This window comes from Lepisma saccharinum, chromosome 5, assembly GCF_977018435.1.
Source record: "Lepisma saccharinum chromosome 5, izLepSacc3.1, whole genome shotgun sequence".
Lineage (NCBI taxonomy): Eukaryota > Metazoa > Arthropoda > Insecta > Zygentoma > Lepismatidae > Lepisma > Lepisma saccharinum.
Genome location: NC_139233.1, coordinates 32,697,387 through 32,721,643, shown reverse-complemented (window position 1 = coordinate 32,721,643; position 24,257 = coordinate 32,697,387). Strand labels below are relative to the sequence as shown.

General features: G+C 38.6%; 1 protein-coding gene across 1 annotated transcript in view; it reads right to left on the bottom strand.

The window, feature by feature from the left end:
- LOC145988284 (uncharacterized) overlaps window positions 1–24,257 on the bottom strand; it is a 50,162-nt gene that overhangs the window by 8,718 nt on the left and 17,187 nt on the right. The window contains exon 2 of the mRNA XM_083123146.1: window positions 457–512. Within this exon, the coding sequence (XP_082979272.1) occupies window positions 457–512 (56 nt within the window). The remainder of the gene's footprint in view (window positions 1–456; window positions 513–24,257) is intronic.

Below are 24,257 nucleotides of genomic sequence, written 5' to 3'. Positions count from 1 at the left end.
AAGATAGTGGGGATCAGAAATATTCGAAATTGTTAGTGCAGTTAACATTTGTAGCACAACTAATAACAATAATAATACTAGTAGAAACTGTACACATTTCACACATGTTTTTCTAAAACAGGAAGAAATATAGTGCAGAGAATGTAAGGAACACTGTAAAAGAACGATCAAAAATATATTCGAATAACATTTTCATATTTTATTCGATAAGGTAGGTCCCAAACAGAAATAAGTTAAAGTTTTTATTTTCAAAATACTTTTTTGACAATTTGTAAATGAAATCTCTCAACTCACCCATGATCACTCTACTAAATATATTCATTTTGCAAAAATTGAACAGCAGATGTTGAGAAAAGAAGACAAATATAAAGTTGCTAGAATTTTTGATAGATATATCCTAAATAATTTTATGTTGCGCTGATATTTTAACATTAATAAAGTAAAGGACACAATTACCTGTGGACTCCAGCTTCAGTAAGCGTTGCTGTCGCCAGGATCAGAAGCAGTGGCACCTGCAGTGGAAAAAGGAACATATTAACAATGTTGCCAACTTGTTGAGATTGACTAAAATCCATTACATACCAAACTCAGTGTATTTTTTTTTAACAAATGGTGAATTCTCTGCAAAATTATTACATTAATTCTAGATTTTGTTTAGACCGAGAAAAATACTATTGCCTTTAAAATAACTGTACCATACACCAGCTGAAGCATTTGTAGGTTAAAAGTCCACCATTTTCAAACGCTTAACCTATTTCACTAAAATTCGATACGAGATCAATCACTGAACCCATTCAGTTGCTGTATGAATTTTAGCTTAAATCCTCTCACCATGGTGCAATTATGGTGTTCACCAAGTTGGTGACGTGCCCCAATTTCGACCCGTCTTTTCCCCCCATACATACAGGGTGATTCAAAAAGACCTTGACACTTTTAACCACCATAGTTCTTTAACGAATTGCAGTATAGTAACGTACTATACATAAATATAAGAAAGGAATATCCTCAAAGGTTCATTTCGTCTCAGCTTAAATGGCGGCTCGGATAGAAAATGCGTTTTATGCGACAGAGTTCTGCAGCACAAACTTCGTCACCGTGGTGAAAATTAGGTTTTTGGATACTTTCAAAGGCTGCCACAATCCGTCCATCGTCTCTGACAAGGGGATGACGTTACCACCATGCCATCGGAGGACAGTTTAAATAGGGTCCAAGTTTCGTACTGAGATGAAACGATACGCAACTTGGACGGAATTTAAAATGTGCGTGAAAAAAGATTCTGCTCCTGCTGTTACGGAACCCATTAGAATGTATGGGTTCGAGAACATTTAACAACCCTGCTTTAAACTGTAGGTCCCGTCCTGACAACCCTATCTGGGCATAAAACGGACTTAAAAATAAACTTTGCCAAATAAACTTTTAAAAAAAGGGAACTTCAATTTTAACTTGTTCCATTTTTACGAACTTTCGAAGTTCTGAAACTATGCGTTTCTCCACATGAACCGTACACTCTGCAGACGTTTCTCCTATACTTATCCATGTAGGATGGAACAACCAAACACGCAATATTGCAAGCCCAGGGCGAAGGTCAAGGACCCTCCAAACATCGACCGGAGAAATTTTTGCAAAATGAAATAATTTCCCCTCTTGAAGAGCCCGGAGAAAGCAGGGAGAAAGTCATGGACAATCGCACAATGCTTCTGCTGATTGGATGGTATGGTTGATTCAAATTACAATATTATTAAGAGTAAATCTGTGTGTGCTCATGGAAGGCGGGAGCGCTGCACGTAGATTCCCTAATCAGTGGTTCCTGTCCGCGTTCCATCCTTTCGGATTCTTTTGGGGCCGAATATTTCCGTCCTGCCAAACCAGCTGGAGCTTCCAGGCACGAATATAGATGGAGCTGAAAACGTGGGATGAAGGTAGAGGCACGTGACCAAATTGGGAAAAGTTTTTTCGTGTCTTTATTTTTCAGCAGCCAAGGTCGACGCTGTGCTTGGCTTCAGGGCATCTGTTAACCACTGCTATTGCTTTACGAGTCGTAAAGGTGTACTACAACTTGCAGCAGTGGTCGTAGCACTTGCGGTTATGAGAAAATATTGTGGTGTTGCGGTCTCTTTGTCGTTAATTTGCGCCATATATGCTTGCCACCGAAGTTCCCTACTTCGAGTCCCAAAGTGAGCATTGTGAGTGTTGATAATCATTTTCATGTAATCATCCTCATTGTCGCGAATAGCCAAAAATGGAAGAAACGCAACACTAAATAGCAAAGAATTCGAAATACACCGTCTCGATAGTTCGAGTCTCAAAAATCCAAGCCGATTTCCGTGTCGGAGTGGTTAGCACAGCATGTTACGACTCCAGGGGTCCCAGGTTCGAAGTCCGGCCTAGGTGACTGTCAATTAATCAATTTCATCCTCATCCTCACTATTAGTCAAAAAGTGGCAGATAAGCGAAGGAAAGTAAACGAATCAATAATCCGGTTTTCCGTAAAATCCGAGAGAACAAAAATCAAAGTTCCTCCTCCCCCCTCCCCTTAAGTGGCCAATAATTTGGTTTGTGAACGGAAACAGTTCAACATCCTGAAGCAGAAGACACTTAATCATTTCTATAAAGTAATAGTCCAATATTGTTTGATTTGAATTTTCTTATATCGCACCGCTTTTCTTCCATTAGCTAATCGCGACGATAAGGATGATGTTATGATTATATTGATGAAGGGACACACAACAAAGAACATCCAAGTTGTAACGGTCGGATTTACCATTACTGGTTTTGGTAATATGTTAATTAATTGCTGGCCAGCTACGAGGTGTAGGGTTAAGTAAAATGTTTCCTTGAGTGTACTTTTATGTTATTATTACATGTAAGTGTCTGTGCTTATTGGATTGTGCTTTGCTGGATGTTAGATTCCCCTGTTTTTTGCCACCCCGGTTGGGGGAGCTAGCTGCCTTTCAAAAGACCGTTGCAGTGGAATTTTCCAACGCTACGGGGTCCACGGACGTTTACCCCAACTATAAAAAAGGCCAGTGGGTTTTAGCAAAAAAAAACAGTGTTTCTCCATTGATCGACGAAAGAGGAACGTCTCCTCAAGTTTATTCCACTGGCTAGACTGGATATAATAATGTAGCATTTGGTGTAAGCAAACCCCTGTTGCTGCCCCAAGTCCCCTTTTAGAAAAAGCTTTGATTATGTGGATATTTCCGTATTGATTAATTGATGCCCAAAAGAAAGAGTGAAAGCGTAAGGAAACGCATTTGTAAGGAACGGAATATCATTTAAGCTGAGGGTAGGCTCGCAGAGATAGTTATGCTAACTCTGCCGTAAAGGAAGTGACGATGGTTACGTTAAGCCATAGGTGCGCAATTATATTGATTTATAGATTTGTTAATTTGGTCTATGCAAGACACACATGGAAACGCTATATAAAATATGTATATATATATATATAACTAAGTATAATAAACCAGTATATCCTACTAGAATGTTATGATTTCAAGAACTACGGTACTGTCCATTTAACCAGTTGTATATTCACTTGCTGTACAGTCATGGAAAAAAGTTCTTCCCCATAACGCTTTAATAGGAGCAAGTAATGCAGGAGGGTAGGCAACACATATTGCACCCTTCGATGATCGGGTGATTTTGCCTGTCTTAACACCGAGAAATGTGTTCCACGCGAAGGTCAACATGACAGGAAAGCAAAGAGGGTCACGTGACTATTGGTTATGTGGAGTGTTGTGCTTCTCCACGTCCCCAGTTCTTGATCCACATTGCAGAAAAAGTAGAGCTGCATTCAATATATGAAAATAGGTTGTTTTCAACTACACGCTTAATTATGATTTTCCCAATTGTAAATCTATCAGACGTGTCTCCCGATTTAGTCGGGACAGTCTTTTACTTTGAATTCCTGTTTGTCATAGGCGTAACTTGACGGGAGCAAAAAGGGCATTTGTAACCCCCACCAAAAAATCAGGTTTCTTAAAGCTGCTAAAACAGGAATTAAATACTATGATTTGACGCGTCCAAAAAAAGTATTATATTGAAAGATTTTTCCCAAATACGTAGATAGAAATTTAATACTTTGAAAGTGTCTCAGATTTGTTTATTGTCACAACTTAGTGTGGCACAGGTCTACTACAAAAGTGGAATTTCGTAACAGAAATATGAACCCACTCCTTTTATTTCGTAGCCGATTTCATCTTGAAACTGAAATTAAGAATGTTAGTTAATAATGTCATTGGTAAACAATAAAAAAATGTGTTAGACCCAATTCTTTAATACCTTATCATAATCTTTATCGCAAGTTAAAATTTTGTTGTAAGTCCACTGTATGCAAAAAAAAAAAAAAAAAGGTAAAGTTCTCACCTGTGCTTGGCGCTACGCCATGAAGGCGTATAGGGGGTGTGGGGGTAACGCCCCACACTTTCTTGATTCGTTCGTGAGTGGGGGTGATGTGATCAGCATCACGCCGCCCCACACTTTCTTGATTCGTTCGTGAGTGGGGGTGATGTGATCAGCATCACGCCCCTGACCGCCTTTACCCCCAGGGTTTCCCCCAGGTACCCATGTCATTCGACGCTGGGTGGGCGCTGGGCCGCTTCCAACGTTAGAAAAGTTCCCGGGCTTGAACCGGCCGGGAATCGAACCCGGGGCCTATAGCATGGTAGTCAGACGCGTTACCGACTGAGTCACCGGCACAGATAGACTAATCTGAAGTGCAGACAGTTTAAAGTGGGATCCGAACCACTATGTGCGATCACCTGGTATCGTACCCCAGACCCCTTGATTACAAGGCCTTACCACTACGCCATCAGTGAGGCGCACACAATCTTTGTATTTTGACCTTTTTAAACCTATATGTATCATATAAGAGGTTGTTTAACGTTGCTATGCCTCTATGGATTATATTTAGCCAGTATTCGAGCACATAGCGTCAGGTTTCATAGAATATAAGCTTCTCTTCCATGTTTATGGTTTCCTGTCTGCAGTAGAAAAACTGGCAGGTTCCCATAGCTTTTCTTTCAATAGTCTTCCAATGGTTGCATATCATATCACTCAAATTTGATTCATTCGTTTCGAACACAATCCCCGATGGCGCAGTGGGATCGTGGGCGCCTTGTAATTAAGGGATCCCGGGTTCGATACTCGGTGGAGGAACATAGTGGTTCGGATCCGCCTTTAAACTGTAGGTCCATTCACGATTAGCCTAACAGGACATAAAGTGGACTTAAGACACCAAATCAAGCAACTAACACAATCCCGTTATTGTCCAGATTATCGAATCCAGAACCTTCGTCGCGAATAACATAAGCAGGAAGACAACGTGAAATAACCGAACAGAAACAGAACCTAAAACCTACATCGGATAGATTGGATTAAGTCGACGATACAGCACGGGTTCTGAAATGAAAAAGAATACGAAAGTTGAAGGACCTCTATACGCACCCACTTTTCCTCCACTCAATGGGGAAGATATCCTTCTAGCTGAGAAGCCTTTACGTAGGAGTGCCCTGAGGGAACTTCAAGGCCACAACGATAAAGTGCAATGACGGGACCAAAACATACGTCAGATAGCTGTGTTCCTCCTTATTTCGTACGCCATTGATAACTGGAACACGTGACCTCGTCTTTGGTAGACCAGAAGCCTGCTTGCTTGCCACCACCCTTTAGTTCAGTGACCTTCGCCCGTAGTCAGCAAGAGTGAATGACTCACCATATACTTGTCTGTGAGGCTACACAAGAATAGATATTTCGTTAGTGGCTGTAAGTATTGTTTCATCTGCAGTTATATCAGTTACCATTTCAATAGTTTCCTTCCTAATGGTTACTTTAGTGATAAACATGTAAATTAGTTCTCGAGAGTGAACGTTTTATCTATTTGAACGGGGGATTTTTATACAGCCTGCATGTATTATTTTTTCCTGAAACAAGAAGAAATTCGAAGACGCAAAAAGAGTTGTATAAGAGTAGTTAACAAAAGGAAAAAAGAAGAAGAAATCGAAAATGTAAATGCTGAAATAAATTATGGTAGAGATCGAGTGAATAACATTTTGTCATGGGGCCTCCTCGATGGCGTAGTGATAACGTCGTCGCCCTTGTAATCAGTGGATCCCGGGTTTGATACACGGTGGATGTACATAGTGGTTAGTATCCCACTTTAAACTGAAGGTCGAGTCCAGATTAGCATATCTGTGCACCAAACCAAAACTAAGAAATAAATTGTCACAGTGTAAGAAAATTTCATGTTCAACCACATACGAAACACAAGGGAATAATATATTGCAGTTTGGAGTTCGCATCTGTAGCATCTAACCAGCACAATTATGAATCGCAACATATCGTATGAGATCCATTTTTATTATACATGTATGATAATATAAGAGAAGTAGAGGAAAGAGAAAACCAAGCGAAACACGGACGCCTTCTCCAGAATTTCAAATCTCGTTACATAAGGTTCTGGGTTGGAGTCCCGAACAGGCATCACTTTCTTGTTCTTGCCCTTTTATCTGCTTCATTTCATCATAATTCATCGTTATGGTTTACCTGCAGGGGAAGAATAATGACAATAATTGCCAATACAAAGCCAATGACAAACAGAACAACTCGATTACGGAGGTGCCAAGAAGAAACGAGACTTGACAGTTTCTCCGTCTCTCGGTTTGTCGAATTGAAAATTGCTCTCCCGTTCTCGGTCTCGACTAGTTAAATATAGAAACCGAAAATGTATGTGAATGAATATACATGTATTTTATATATTCCGGTTTTGTAGGAGATTTCGTGAGAGATGAAATAAGTACTCTTCCATCGTATTTATTTTTATAATTTTTATTCCCTGTTCGATGATCGCGACGATAAGGACGAGTGACCATTACATGAAATTGATGACGAAATAGTCAAACACCCGCGACAAGGACGGTACTCAAACCCGGGAACTTTGGCGACGATATCGAATGTCAATCACTTAATGAGCTTGACCACCGAGCCTGCTTAATGTTGTTTCTGTCAGGTAATTCGTAATAATATCCCACATTCACTATCATTTCCTTCATAATTTATCTTATTGTTGTGATTAACCTGAATTCAAAGAATTAGTTGAAAGGCAACAATGCAAGATTGAATGTCTCTGATGTTACTTCGTGCCGAATAATATGACGTGGTATTATGATATGAATTTATTAATCATATCATATGCCTATTCATTCCATTGATTGATCCCAATTGAGCACACAAAATATGCTATAATGTCCACTCCATGGAGGAGTGGTTAGCACAGCGCGCTACGATGCCATGGGTCCCTGGTTAGAATCTCGACTTGGGCGTGGGTGTCCTTGGTAAGTGTCCCTTCATCAATTTCATCATAGCATCACTCATCTTCATCGTCGCTATTTGCCAAAAGTGAAAGAATAGCAAATCTAAATAGCAAACATCCAATCAAATCGACCGATTTAATTCTATACGGTACCAAATTCCCACTTTATTACTGCATCTTAAGTCATTTTACAGCATCTCAATTGTTTTCCGATTCGAAAACATTTGGAATGTTGTTTTGTGCAGTTGATTCTGCATTGTTTCGTCGTTTGGATTGTTTAATTAACGTCGCGTTAATTAGTTTTAGACCAATCGTGACGGGGGAAGCAAGAGCACAAAGGAAGCGAAAAATACAAGGAAGAGACCACGGCTTTCTTTAAAGATAGCATCCCGTGAATACAACTCAAGTGACTGCAGAATATTATGAATAAAATTTATTTCGCTTTTTCCTTTTATTTCTGTTTCAGTTATTTTACTTCGCTTTTCTTCTACTACTCGCGTTACTCGTGTCGGTGAGGAAGAATTATAAACTCGTGAAATGGACGATGGTACAAAAAAATATATGCCTCTCCCACGGTTCGAAACTGTCAGTACAAAATATTGTCTTATTTTTAAAATTTACGGGCAAATATGGTTTGTCACGTAGCAATTTTCGCTTATCTATTTCTCAAGGGGTTCCATTGCCTCTCTGATGTCGTAGTGGTAACGTCTTCGCCATGTAATGAAAGCCTTCCGAATTCAATACCAAATAGAGAGGCATTTGGTTCGGATCCCATTTTAATCTGTAGGTCCAGTGCATGAACTGGACTTAAACAATTAACGTGTGGCATGTGGTCTGTGATGAGAACCATCATTTCAGCGAACCTCTTGACAATGACTCTAATATCACTCGAAAGAATAGTATTTCTTTACGAGTAGGTCTTGTCAAGAAACCAGTTCCTGAAATTTTCTTCTGGAGGCATCGTAGCACCCAGCTGTTTGTTGTGGCTGGGGCACGAGTCATGTGACTCATGCTATCAAAGCTCAATCCTTCCCGAGAACTCAGAATCACCAGGCAAACTTAAGCGAATATTTTGTTATTTGGGTTGCATAAACAACAGGCTTTAAGACGTTACGAAATTCTACGTCCCGTGGCCCAGGTATTTTTTTCTAAGACTGTACATGTGTAATCGAACCAGGGATACAAAAATATAAATTATTGTGTGAACCCCTCCCCCCCCCTTTTTGTAATTCCGGCGCAAATATAATCTGCTCGCTTGGCACCCAGGGTGAGGTGAAAGGAGAGATTGAGGGATTAAAGTAGGAAGAAATCCAGAGGGCCGGATAGAAACGAGGGATAGGGGGGCCGAATTTTCACAAAGTTCCCGTCGGGATTCGAACCCGGCACCTTTGCAACATTGTTTAAGTATTTTTCCTACCATCATTGTGACTACTGTACTGAACAATGTAAGTACAATAATTATAACAATACTGTATATCGCATATTTCACAATATGTACCTTTTGTTATATTGTTTCTTATCTTCCAAATTTCCCTAGGGTTTTCCGTCTATCAGAATTTTCTTTTTGTAATTCAATGTAAGCTCGGTTCCGTCCATCTTGAATTATCGAGATTCTACTGTACCTAGATACGAGTATATATTTTAATTTTCTTTTTAAATGGGCATTTTTCAATACCGCCTATTGAGCAGTCAGGTCTAAACTTTGGCATTCTTCCTTATTTAAATTTTATTTTCTCCCAATAAGAAATCTGTACCAAAGAAGGGAATTTATGGCAACAAACCAACCCTCCTTGTGTCCGGCACATACAGTTTGTGCGCATTTGAAAGTGGAACCACGTGACCGGAAGTATTCAGCCTACATTTCCCTTTGATTCTCAACTCGCAATGACGTACAACATCCGTACAAGAATATCTGCGTGAAAGTTGATAATAAATATCCAACGTACGCGACTGGACGCTACAAGATGACGCGCATGTGCATTGAATATGACTTGCTCAATAATTCTTTCCAGTTGCCTCTACTTGCTTCGGTATTCTGTGCATTTAGCGCATAAATACCGAAAGACATAAGTTTTATGCTCGGCACGTGTAGGCATTATCAACCTTTAAAGTACTTTAACCAAACAGCGATTCCTTTCATTTCAAGGTTACAAAGAATATGGATATAAAAATGGTGTTTTTTTTTATGGTTATGGTCCTTCCATAAGATGATTTGCAGTGACAGTCCCCTTTTTTTTTAGTATCTACCGATTTTTTTTAACGTGAGACGGGAATTTTTTGTGACAATGACTTATCGGTACATAATTACTGCAACAATACACCTTCTCTACTATTACTATAAACTATGGCATTGTTGGGTAGAAATTATTTTACATTTCAATGTCAACAATGTACCATATTCCAATTTTCTTAAAATAAGGGAGTTTTTCTGTGTTTACATGGAACTAATGTCCCCACTGAATATGTGTTTTCGTACATGAATTGTTTGTTGACAAGTGACAAGAACGTTCTTTCAGTACAAACTTTGAAGTCTATGTTGATTAATAATCTCAACTTTAATCACACGTGTGAAAATTTTTACAAAAAGTTATTTGAAAAGAATGATGTATTGAAGAAGATCCATTCATCGGAAAAATATCAATGAACGACTTCTAATTATGAAGGACTGCCATTGGCGCCCATGGATTTTTTCACATAGAAACTTTTATTATTATTATTATTGCTATTATTACTGCTGTTATTGTTGCTATTATTTTTTGTTATTATTATTATTATTACTACTACTACTACTACTTGTTTTTGTTTTTTTAATAACATACATTTGTAATGTCAATATTCTGTACATCTATATACAATTTGCATAACTGTATGCTGACAAAAAGCTGTTTTCTATAGTTAATCAGTGTAAAATACACTGTAAGCTTAAATGTAACCCTACTTCCAATAATAATAATTGCTGTAACAGTCACAGAAAGCAACATTTTTTGTTATAAAATATTGTTACAATTTCACCATTCGAATAACATTAAGTATTTTCAGAAATCTTAGAGGGAGCAAGTGCCCACCCACCTGGCCCCTCCCTGCGGGCGCCCTTTCTGCATTGTTGGAGTTCAGTGTATATCACCATATTGTGCAAGTTCTTTACACAGTTTGTATTTATTGAATTGGTTTTTAAACACAAGCATTTATGACCAAATGGTTTTTACATTAAAACGCAGTGGTGGTGATTAGGGCCCTCGCACTATGCTGAACCTTACCTACAAAGGGAAATATACTGTCTTTGCCCCCCCTTTCCGGTTTTGGAACCCAATCGCCGCCACTGTTAAAACGTACATTTTTACTGTCCTGTTTTTCCTTCATGAAAATGTGAGAAATGTCCCATTTGTTTGTTTTTAAAATCTGGTTTTTACCCTTGTAAAGACCCCCAAACAAACATCATGTGGACCTCGAGCGCCAGGTACAGAAGTTCCAACATCTCCTGCCATTGGGGGGGGGGGGGGAAGGGCGAAGTCCGTCTGCTTGGGGAACCAAGAGATCGGCCCTTGGAGAGGATGAACAGAACAGAATGCCAAATGGATTTACGACGTTACAAATGAAAATCTATCGACCAATGAAGATTCAAACAATGTTGCGAGTTATGAAGAATTAACGAAAAGAGTAATTGAAAAAAAATCTAGTTGAACCTTGGCTCCATGTGTAATAATCAGAACATTGACATAATTTATCTCCAGCGACTAATATATTTTTAAACAAACTTCTAATTAGGATAATTCATATACCTAATAGCACTTGAATCCAATTTCATTAATCAACATTTTATCTGTACATCTTTCGTAGTTTCTTAAATATTAAAATCAACATAAAAATGCTATTAAAATTACTATATTCCCATTTTATTAACAAAATACATGTATATTTGTTAGGAATAGATTACTGTAAGGCCAACTGTTGTTGTTACTTTTTACTTCCCTTGTCAGACAGACAGACAGAAAAATCTGGATTCTTAATAATCTATTATAATTGCATGGGTTTTGTTTCAATTCACATCTTCAATATCTGTAACAGTTTCCGATGAATCGACAGTGTACACTCCTGTTTGCATAAAGTGGCACATTTTATAAGGACAGTTGAAATATATGCCACTTTATATGAACAGGAGTGTACATATGCACGTACCAGTTGAGAATATTTTGTAGCGAAACCGTGATACGACCGCTCAGCCTGCTGGGTCAACCACAAAAAATATGGTAAACAAATGACTGACGAGAACATGGTGCGAATGTGCTGATATCAATCGGTGGTTTTCCTTTACGTTCCGCAAGTGTCGTGCCGTTACTTTCTGGAGACCCCTCGCATATAAACAAGAGCAGTTACAACAACGCGTGAGCAATTACATAAACACACTGAGAAGCCATTAACCTCAACTCATCTTAGAAGGCCGAATAACTTGGAGTTTACATTCCAGGAATCGACTCCTTCGTAAGAATCAACTTGGATGTAATTGTTGAGTGTCATGCCAGAGTCATAATAACTACTGGTGTTAGTGAAGTCGCATATTTCCGTTATTTTTATGTTACAGCTTGACATACCGGAGAAAGCATGTATGTGATAATGTTCTTGTTCATTGGCGCATTCATGTCAGCAGACGTAATTTAAATCAATTACTTTAGTTTGTAATGAAAAAAGCTGATGATGTCTGTCGATAGCTTTTTTTGGTGATGAATTTGCTTCTTTCGATTTCGCTTGCTAGAGAACGTATCTACTGATTTAAGTCCAGTTGGAAGCATAATACAGTATGACCCCAAAAAAAGCGGGCCTCAACTTTCGATAGGCTCCATGTCTTAAATTTTTGTCCGAATTAAATGCAACATCAGTTATAACTAGCTTATTGTGTTTAGAACATCAAATTTAAACATGAAAGTCTTTGGCCTTTTCCTCTTCATTCTAGAACATGTGTTCTAGATAACCTCCATTTAGCTCCGTGCATTTCTTGAGGCGCAGCACAAAATTGTCCAAGACGTCCTTACAAACAGACCGAGGAATGGCTCTTATCTGCTCCCTGATGGTTTCCTTGAGTTCAGTGATGGGCCTGGGTCTCCCTACGTACACTCGGTCCTTGAGATAGCTCCAAAAGGAAGAAATCTGGCGGGCTAAGATTTGGGCTATGAGGTGCCCACTCAAAATCAGTCTTGAGACTGATCACACGGCCTCCAAAGTTCTCTTTCAGCCAATCTCGGGACAGGTTTGAGGTGTTAGAGCTTGCTCCATCTTGCTAGAATCAGAACTTTCGTTTACTAGTAGTCTCACGGGATATACCGAGGGACTGACTTCGCTTGCGCCCAGAGCATCTCGAACTTTGCTGAACTGACGCTCTCGACCAGCTCGGCTGTGCGCTTCCTGGGACGTCCTGAGTGGCTTGGACGGTTGTCACTTGCTGCATTGAGGTTCTCCACGGTCCCATACTTCTCAAAGTCCATCCAGTTCTGTATTCTGCTTTTGGAGGGGGCCTCCTCACGTTCGAACTGATGTATGAAAGTCTCCTGGAGTTTCTTGAACGAGCCTGTCTTGTAGTTTCACGCAGTATATTCTTTGCTCGAGCTTCCATTGAGGTCTAGTTGTGCTCACAGCCGTTGCTTCTGCCATGTCCTCCAAAACAAGGGTAATTAGAGAATGGATCTAGGAGATATCACAAAAAGTGCGCGCGGAGCACGTTTTTATTGAGTCGCCCTGTATTATGTGGATGTTGAGAATCGAACCCAAAACCTGCCGACCTCCGTGGTGGAGTGTTTAGCACAGCGCGCTACAACGCGAGGGGTCCCGGATTTGAATCGCGGTCTCGGCATTGGTGTTTGTGATTCTTCCTTCATCAATTTTATCCTGATCTTCGCGATTAGCCAAAAGTGGCAGAAAAGCGAAGTAAAATAAACTAAATCAATGAATCGAACCTGAAATCTCTTAAATTCAAGATTATACCCAGTGGCGAGCCAGAGATAATATATTCGGGGTACGAACGACGCCAAAGAGAGAGGACGGAACCTCAGCTAACCTCCTCCACTTTCAACAAAGGATAAAATCACAAAATCTTCTGTCTTGCACCATGAATTTGGTCTGTGCTAACCATATACTAGCTGTTAGACGCTACCCATTAGTTTACGTAGATCAGACTTGTAATTTAACAGTCTTAACAATCTGACAATGGGAACCACAACTACATAGCAGACACGTGAGTGGCGTTTTAAAATCACAACATTTGGCTACCCATATCTGACAATGATTAACTTATTTATTTAAAAAAGTGTCCTTAATTGGTGTCACTTTCTGCCACTTCTAGCCAATCGCAACGAATAGGAAGAATGATGATTACGTTTGAATTAACGGCAAGGGACGTCCATTTCCAAACTGAACACGAACACTGAACATCTTAGTGGAGAGACCGTGAGGATATTGCCAGAGAGGAACGCTTTTTCTCGAGTGTTTGGCGTAATTTCATCTGTTTAACTTAAAAACTAATTTGGGCTCAGGTTAATCTGGACTGGACCTACAATTTAAAGTGATATCCTATTGGCCCACCCATAATCAGAATGGCCCATCAGCTGGCCTGTATTCCCATAATGCAATAGGCAAATTTCATGGTAAAATATAAAAAGTCTCAATTTAATGATGAATATGATGGGGAACCATTGAAAATTAAATTCAGGATCTCTGGTTTCAGAGTGCGGTCTATTAACCCGTGGAACGTGTAGGTCTGCAGTATAACAGGATTTTTACACATATCTTATTAACAAATTATATGTCTATTAGTTTATAATTGCCTTGATTGTATTTATAATACAGCCTATAATGTACCACCTTTCAATACAACATTTAAATGTGTATAATTTGTTTTCAGTCCATTATTTAAATATTATATTATTGGATGATAAATCCAACGATTCTTTTTGGAAACATGGGCCACTCAAATCCTTAACCGCAATCCAATGGCCAACACACACCAAAAAATATGCCACCGCCAAAGTTCATCTGGTAACGAAATTATAATAGCACTTGGTGATTAAGTTCTGGATTTATATGTTTGGATTAACATTAAGAAATAAACATAGCCACCAAAAGTACTAGTTGCGAGTCCCGGCCTGGTCGTAGTTAAGTTTCACTGCATTAATTTCCTCTCATTTTCATCGTGGCGATTAGTTCAAAAGTAGCAGAAAAAAGCAGAAGAAGAGAGGGAATAAAAAAGGAAACTAAGATAGATGTTATTTTTTTAATTTATAAGCCTGTCTCACCTCTCTTAATATCAAAAAGGTCAGTCTCCATTAGATCCACTCCTCATTCTTTCCTTCTTTCTCTGTCTCCTTCTATTGTTCTTTCATACTCTCTCTCTCTTTCTCTGTTTCTTTCATAGTTTCTCTCTTTCCCTTTTTCTTTCTATATTTATTTCATACTCTCTCTTTTTCTTTTATACTCTCTGTCTCTTCGTTTATCTTTATCTGTCATTGTTTCTCTCTTTCCCTTTTTCTTTTGTAGTTTCTCTTTCCATTTTTCTTTTGTAGTTTCTCTCTTTCCATTTTTCTTTCAGAGTCTCTCTTTTTCTCTATTTCTTTCATACTCTCTCTTTCTCTTTTTATTTCATACTCTCTCTCTCGTTTTCTTTCATACTCTCTCTTTCTCTCTCTCATACAACACTCTCCCTCTCTCTTTGTCCTTTTCTTTCATACCCTCTCCCTCCCTCTTTTTTGTTTCATACTCTCTCTCTCTCCCTCTTTCTCTTTTTCTTTCATACACTCTCTTTCTTTCATACTGTCATACACACACACACACACTCTCTCTCTCTCTCGCTTTGTCCTTTTCTTTCATACCCTCTCCCTCCCTCTCTTTTTTCATACTATCTCTCTCTCTTTCTTTCATACTCGCTATCTCTTTGCCTTTCTTTCATAATCTCTCTCTCTATATATTTGTCTTTTTCTTTCATACTCCCCTCTCTCTATCTTTATCTTTTTCTTTCATACTCTCTCCATCTCTCAAAGATAAACAGAGGAAGAGAGAAAAAGAAGGATAGAGAGGAGACGGCGAAAACTGACAAAGAAAGACATAACTAGAGAACCGGATGAAGGACAGATGATGAACAGTGAATTTAAGCTCATGAGGTGAGTGGCTACACCCCTCACTCGAGCTCCCGCAAATGGTGTTGAGGAAAAAGAAGATTGAAAAACAAGGTGCCAGAAATGGAAGAAAATGATACATGGTTAGTGAAAGTTATCGAACGCTATTCCTACATCCACTGTTGTCGCTTTAGGCGCATCTTGGTTCAATGTCTCTTTTAAGTTCTTGTTTTCTTTTTTTTTTTAATTCTGCACGGTTTTCACTTTCATGTTATCATTTCCCCTCTTCCGTTGTAACTTTTCATATTTGATCAACTTTCTTTGCGTTAGCCAATTGTAATGTCAATTTTTGTCTGAATTCATTGACTGTTTCTTATAAATTTCTTCTTCATCCTGTTATTGTCTTATTCTCTTGTTTCACTGCTCTTGTTTGCAAATTCCGTTCTCGTTATTAGTTTCGGCGTGAGTCTTCTGGAGTCTCTAAGCTATGGAATTTCCAGGAAGAGTACCACATCTCCAAATACTAAACGGGACGTTTAAAGGGCAAGTGAATTCCTTGATGAGGTTGGGATGTGTCAGGGAGAACATGAGGAAAATTGCATCTTGCTGGGTTCCCAATATAGACACCATTGTGCAACCGAGAGATACGGTTAGGTATTGTTGCTACAGGTTTAATGCAATTATTGATGATATTCTCATGCATTATTGTCACGGGCAACCTGTATTTAGATCCCAAATCGCTGTCTTATCTTGGAAAACATGTTTTAGATCCGTGAACAAAATGGTGTTCATTTCAACCTCGTACACACACAACAGTACTCGCTGCACCGACCGCTTTTGGTACTCCACACATCGACATCGGCCCTAACTGACAATGCCTACCGTCTTCGAGTACATGCACAGTGTTATCGCCTCCTCCTGACAGTGTTGCCACTTTTAAATTTACAACCCATGTATTTTCTTACTAAAGTACAAATTTGTGTTTGTAAAATGGTCCGGATTTTCTTTTATTCACTACATAAATCCAAGTTCAGTTTTCATGCTTACTTCTTTTCTCTATTTCAAAACTGATAATTCCTTTACATTAGTTTTTCTCATGGAAATTCCTATCTCTTTTATTATATCTTTTCAAGGTTATTATTTAATTTGATGAACATGATTTGTTTTATTTTTCGGTTATTTCTATTTAGCATTTTCTACTTCCAACTTTTTATATTTATTGTAGAAAATTACAGAACGTTAAATCCATATATGGATGCTATCGTGGTCATGAAGTTCTTGCAAGAAAAATGTCAACGTCCTCGCTTAAAATAATAATAATAATAATAATAATTTACAAACAGTACTTTACAAAATATTTCTGTTGTCAAGAGAACTTATAAGAAAACATTGTTTTGTTGAGTAGCTTGTTTAAGACTAACGCCCCATTCTTGTGTTAGAACAAATATTCTTGACGACAAAATTTCCAAATAATTTTACGTAAAGTGTTGTTATTCTTTTTAAATGGGAGGCAATGTTTGCGACTTTTTGTGATACAGCAACCTTATCAGATTTAAATCACAAAGGAAATTACTTCCAATAACATTTTTTAAAATTTATTACGTGTTCTATAATATTTATCTTACAACATGCAAGTACTTTTCTACAGTTATATATTAATAACAGTGCATTTTCAGTCCTTCCTTACAAACACATTTATAGCACAGAAACGTGCCTCCATAAGTAGAGAAAGTTTGGCAATTCAGGAGAGTTTGGTAATATGAAGCACAAAAGTTACATCTTTCGCGAGGTGCTGCCATCTGGTAGAAATTACTAGAATTTGTAAAATATTTCTTCCCAAAACATTTACGAGTACTATGTACAGTAGCTGGGTGAGGTTCAATGATGACTTTTTGAAAGTAATCTTAATTCTTTATATCATGGTGACATCGTTCTATAAGTAAATGAATTGTAGGCCTACATGCATATGTTCTATTACTATTAAAATGCTACAGAAAAAATATAATTTAGTGAAAGTGTTACAATATCTCCGTGAATTCTAAAATGTTCACTTGTTAACAGTACGAAGCATTTTCTGAGACGAAATAGTCTGTTTTGTGTAGTATTTAATCTGATCAGGTTCTTATAACTGTGGAAGTGTAATTTGAATTAGAAAGGAAAGGGGGGAGGTGTTGACCCTATGCTTTTGTTGTATATTTCTCTACACATTTAAAATCAAAATTGTTAATTAAGAGTTAAGAGTGGATATTGGAGAGGGAGAGGTGCTCTGCCACTTGGGGGGGGGGTAAAAAGTGCCTCCCCATCCAGGTCTGTAGTCGAGGGTATAGGGCAGAAGGACCAAGAAGACTTTAGTGCTAATTGTAAGTAGTGCTGTCTTCAAAGTATGTTTTCCAAGTTCTTCATTTTAAGTGTTACTAACAGTATTAGTAAGATCTAAAGTTATTAACAGCATACAAACCGGCAATTCACAAAAACAATATTATCAAGAAAACAAAATACAATACCATGCTGCAATGTATGGCATAAAGTACTAGTGTATCCTTTGTGTTTATACGAAGTCATTAAAATACGAGTTTTATTTTATTTTTAAGGTATCTCCTTTATTGTAATAGATCTCTTTCATAATAATTATGGATATGTCATCATGAACAGTATTCTACCACCAGTGACATCTTTTTTGTAGAAATTAACTGATTTCATCCATATATTTAATGGAAACATAATCCAAAGTTAATGGAAACATCCATATATTTAATGGAAACATAATAATCCAAAGTTAATGGATTCATATTTAAAGGTAACATAATCCAAAGTTAATGGTAACATAATCCAAAGTTAATGGAAACATCCATATATTTAATAGAAACATAATCCAAAGTTAATGGAAACATCCATATATTTAATGGAAACATAATAATCCAAAGTTAATGGAATCATATTTAAAGGTAACATAATCCAAAGTTAATGGAAACATCCATATATTTAATGGAAACATAATCCAAAGTTAATGGAAACATCTATATTTTTAATGGAAACATAATCCAAAAGTTAATGGAAACATAATCCAAAAGTTAATGGAAACATCCATACATTTAATGGAAACCTAATCCAAAAGTTAATGGAAACATCCATACATTTAATGGAAACCTAATCCAAAAGTTAATGGAAATATCCATATATTTAATGGAAACATATCCAAAGTTAATTGAAACATCCATATATTTATTGGAAACATAATCCAAAATTAATGGAAACATCCATGTATTTAGTGGAAACATAATCCAAAGTTAATGGAAACATGGTCTCTACTTAATGTTTCAGAAACTTAGCGTATACCCTCTGACAATTTTGGGAATACAGTACGAACCACCACCCCCTTATAAATTCGGAGCGTATTCCTGGAATCAATATGTAGTATTCGTGTATTTTATTTATCCTCAACTTGACGCACACAACTAGGCTCTATTCCTGCTTCCGTTACATGGTGACGAAGGCACGTGGAGAGATCGAGAATATGTGAACCCTTACCTTAATTGCCACAGAGGCAGTAAGTAGGATAGTTCTCCTTCTTTGGGTAATAAATAAAAGGAAGCAGGCATCTCCACATTCACCTGCGCCTTTCTCTGATGACTGTGTAATGGTGGAATCATAATTTCTAACGCCTACGGCCTAGGGCTACATTCGGTTGCCAATCAAGCTAAGTGCCTGCGTTCTCTTCACGTTCGGTTCGTGGCTTTCGCGTGGAAAAACCATCTCAAATGCTTTTGGAAAATATCTTTATGGCATCTTTCCGCCATCCGTGAATATGCTTGCATCCAATTTTCCTATTATTCACACACACGCGTCAGCATTTATTATGTGGATGGTTATCGTGCGTCTCCCTTGCTGGGCGCAATTTAACCTGTGCTTTGTACAATAGCCTGTGATGCTCTTGTTTGATACGCTCCTTTGTCGTCTATTGCCGCGGCTAATTCCGCTTTTCTCGCATATAAGTGGGTGAGTTGTCTCGCTTTTTTTGTGGGGATATCCTGTCTCTGTTCCTTTTTAAGATGATGATCTGAACGGTGCAACTTGGGTGATTCGATTGGTTTAGTCGGGTCTGCGAGGTGAAAGCCTACAGCTAAAGTAGACAAGGAACGCCAAGGTAAATTTCACTCTTGACGCCAGCTCGTGCAGTTAAAGGAGAGGGTAAATTTCACTTTCGACACCCAACTCCTGCAGTTGGAGTGGGTGAAATACCACGTTAATTTTATCTTTTGGCACTAACAGGGGAAGTTGGTGTGTGAAGGGTACGTTTCTGACACTAGCTCCTCTAGTTGAGGGTGGGTGGGTGACATGTCAGGATAAAATTCATCCTTGAAACTAACCCCTGCAGTTTGAAGGAGTGGCTGAAATAGCAGGGGTGAATTTAGCTTGTGACTCTGGCTTCTGCAGTTCAGGGAGTTAAATGCCAGAATAAATTTCGCATTTGATACTAGCCTCGTCTAGTTCGCTGTACTTTTTGACACTAGGTGTAGCTAGCGTACCTGTATCCAGAGGCGCAAACACAATTTTTTGCCTGGAGATGGGGGGGGGGGGGGCAAGTGCCAGGATAAACGTACCAATAATAATAATAATACTAGCAACAACAACAATAATTATACTATTATTATTATTAGTACCAGTAGTATCAAAGACGTTATTATCCTCGTATATTACGCAAAAATGAGGAAGAAGTCGGTGCTAAAGCATTTGTGTTGGAACAAGCTATTTGAAGTATTATATCAACGTTTAATTTCACATTAACTAATAATGGAAAACAAGCACACAAACCCTATTTTCAAAAGGCAGAAAATGCATGATAAATGCATCCCGAGTATAATTATTTCCGTACATATAACATGCATAATTTTCATGTACAACATATGTTTCCACCTGATAATAAACCAACAGCAATAATTACATAACTTGTCTCTCAAATGTGCACGCTATATTTCCTCCAAACAACTGTTCGTGCATTTAAGGTAAAATCAATTAAGAGAAGTCTTACTGTGGTAATTCACAATGCATTACAGAAAACAATACAGGGTGTCGCAAAACTCTTTCAACAACGCTTGGGAGCTGGTAGATATCATAAAAACAAGTAACTTTTCCCTATAAAGTTTACCTCGAAAGCGCTTAGTTACTGAGCTATAAGCGCTTAAAATCTATCCTGTATGTATGCAACCCAACACAGCAAACGCTTGCTCTGGCATAACTACCAGGGGCGCGTGGCAGGGTTGCCACTAGCGTTCCTCGTTAAGAGAGACTACTTGAAAACAACAACTTGTTAGTCTTGCCTGAGCAAAATCCAAAACATTAATGATACTTGCGATGTTGTAAGAAACATTGACAGTATTTATAAACTGACCAAGACAAATAATGGGCAGACTGAAATTCAAGATTACTTTCTCATTCTAAAATATCTCCATAATTGATCGATTGATTTGGTTTATTTTAATTTGCTTTTCTGCCACATTTGACTAATCGCGAAGATGAGGATGATATGATGAAATAACAAATGACACCAATGTCTAGGCCAGGATTTAAACCCAATACACCTGGCGCCTTAGCGATCTTTGCTAACAACATCACCACGGAGTGTTTTGTGTATCATGCAATATCAATAATTGCAAGGGACACGTGAGATAGGGGAAATCCACGAACGAACAAATGTAAATAATACGCAAATGTGCAATACGAGTGCCCTTTACAGTTCAGCGCTTGATATAAGTATGCATTTCTTGGCTTTGGTTTTTAATAAACACTAGTTTTAATGTGTGAATTTATTTATGTCTAAACGACGTTTTTCATCATTAAATTGAAAGTCGGCCCCCCGTGGCGGAGTGGTTAGAACATCGCGCTAAGATGCCTTGGATTCGAATCCCGGCTTGGGTATGGATGTTTGTGATGGTCAATTCATTAATTTCATCATATCATCACTCATCCCCATCTTCGCAAATTAGCCAAAAGTGGCACAAAAAGCGAAGTAAAATAATGCAAATCAACCAATCAATGAATCAATCAATCATTAAATTAATAGAGCCTTGCAATTATTTCCTTATAAGACGAACACGATTAGCAATAACGCTAGCACAGATAGGAATAATTTTCAAATAAATTGTAATAACAATACAGTCTGCGTGTTCGAAACGAGGTAGCAAACACATCATGTTTGCATTTGGTCGTTCGTGGATTTCCCCTATCTCACGTGTCCCTTGCAATTGTTGATATTGCACGATACACAAAACACTCCGTGGTGATGTGGTTAGCACAGCTCGCTACGGTGCCAGGTGTCTTGAGTTTAAATCCTGGTCTAGAAATTGGTGTAATTTGTTATTTCATCATATCATACTCATCTCCGCGATTAGCCAAATGTGGCAGAAAAGCGAATTAAAATAAACCAAATCAATCGATCAATTATGGAGATATTTTAGAATGAGAAATTAATCTTGAATTTCAGTCTGCCCATTATTTGTCTTGGTCAGTTTATAAATACTGTCAATGTTTCTTACAACATCGCAAGTATCATTAATGTTTTGGATTTTGCTCAGGCAAGACTAACAAGTTGTTGTTTTCAAGTCGCCTCTCTTAACGAGGAACGCTAGTGGCAACCCTGCCACGCGCCACTGGTAGTTATGCCAGAGCAAGCGTTTGCTGTGTTGGGTTGCATACATACAGGATAGATTTTAAGCGCTTATAGCTGAGAAACTAAGCGCTTTCGAGGTAAACTTTATAGGGAAAAGTTACTTGTTTTTATGATATCTACCAGCTCCCAAGCGTTGTTGAAAGAGTTTTGGGACACCCTGTATATTGCGAACGAAGCGAGCAAGAAAATTTTTATATCCATTTTTTTGCAAACTGAAAACAATATTGATTTAACAGGGCGCGAATAATTTCACGATGCACCATAGCATTCTCTCTTTTACAACTTTTTTTTCATTTAGATTGTTCGGCGTCCAGGGGCGACTCCCACTGCCCCTTAGCTACGACTCTGATCTTTTTATTTGCATAAAATTTGAAATCGACTGGCGCAATTGACCCTCTGTGCACCCCACTGCAGGTGCCCTTGGCCGACAACGATTGCCCCCTAGAACTGATTTCCGTCCACGGTTGCGACACTTGGTGTCAGGCTGGTACAAAGAAATGATGTTCAACCAAGTAGACTGATAGCGGTGTTCAAGTTCAGAAGATTCAACAAATGCCTGTCTGCTGCTTTAAACTTTCATCTGATCAGTGAGCACGCACCACGTGACCATGCACCACACAATACATCCCTGCAGAAAATAGTGCTAACGGTGCAGGCACCAAATACACTACGCAGTAGTACCGTCGTCGCCTTGTAATCAAGGGGTCCCGGTGGACGTACATAGTAGTTCGGATCACACTTTAAACTGTAGGTCCAGTCCCAAATAGCCTTACTGTGCATAAAGTGGACTTAAAACACCAAATCAATCAACCAAATACACCAAATCAACGAAGTAGACTAGTCGGTGTTGCATCGTGCAACCAACTAAGCGCCGCGACAAGTTAAGTTTGCAGCAGGTTTTATGTATTAATCCGCGTAAAAACGGCGCTCAGCATCTCCCGTGCCAGTCTTGCCTCAACCACCGATCTGTTCATATCACAGATAGTGAGATAATCGGCAGTATTGCAGCGGAACTATATTCTGCGCTCACGTTTGAGTCTACGTATGCGAAAAGTTGCTGGAAACGTAACCTATCGCGGCGCATAGACGCGGAAGAGCACATAGATTCAAAGGCTGCAGCGAACTAGACTAGAACTACTTACGCCTGAAGTTGAAGAAAAGGGTAAAATGTCATGGTAACTTTCGCTTTGGAATTAACTCTCACACATGAATGTACACTTAAGAAAATTTCAAAGCAGTTTCAATTTTTGTTCTTGGCTCGTGATGCACAAATAAATCTAGATTATAACTTTTAGATTAGTGCTGAAACACCCAATGGACAGTCACAATATGTCCATTACCACTGAACACAGTTTTGGTGTTTATATTATTATATTCACCAAAGAGGTATCCATATTTAAGTCCAGTATCTGCTCAGTAGGCGGGACTGGACCGACGATATGAAGTGGAATCCGAAAGGCAGAATGTTCCTTGGCGCCTACAAAATCGATGCTTACAGTAATGGAACTACATAGTATGAAATGCAGTATTTGCACCTGCAGCCACGTAGAACTTTCTAATGCACGAGAATATGCTCTCGTTTTCCCCCATCGCATCTTATAAACATGCTACTGCAGAGAAGAAAACGCGTCCAGTTCTGCATCATCATTAAGTGCAGTTGCAAGGGATTTCTGGGTCACCGGAAACTGCTCCAGTGCCTCTCCACAACTCAACTCATCATTATACCTCAATTGTGATCGTTAATGACGTTACCGAGCTTGTAAAACGAGAGTCGAGAACGAGACCCATGCTCTTCGAAACTTGCCGAGAGAGACCTCTGTAAAATCGAGACGAGACCGAATTAGGGGCATCAAATATATCATATACTATGGCGATACAAGCGCGATTGGGTGGAAGTTAGTAAGAAATACTAGAAGTTTTAAAGTAGGAGAGATCAAAATGTGCCGATTATTTCTTTCTATACTTATTTACGCCGCTTTTCTGTCTATTTGGGCTGATCGCGACGATTGAGGAGGACTGACAATGATACGAAATCGATGAGGGGACGCACATAGTAACAAACAGTCAATACATATGCCGGGACTCGAACCTGTAACCATCGTTGGCGCGATCGTGAGCACTCTCAAAATCGACTGTACAAAATCCGTCATCCGATGTTGAAATGTAGAATTTTTAAATGCAAGTG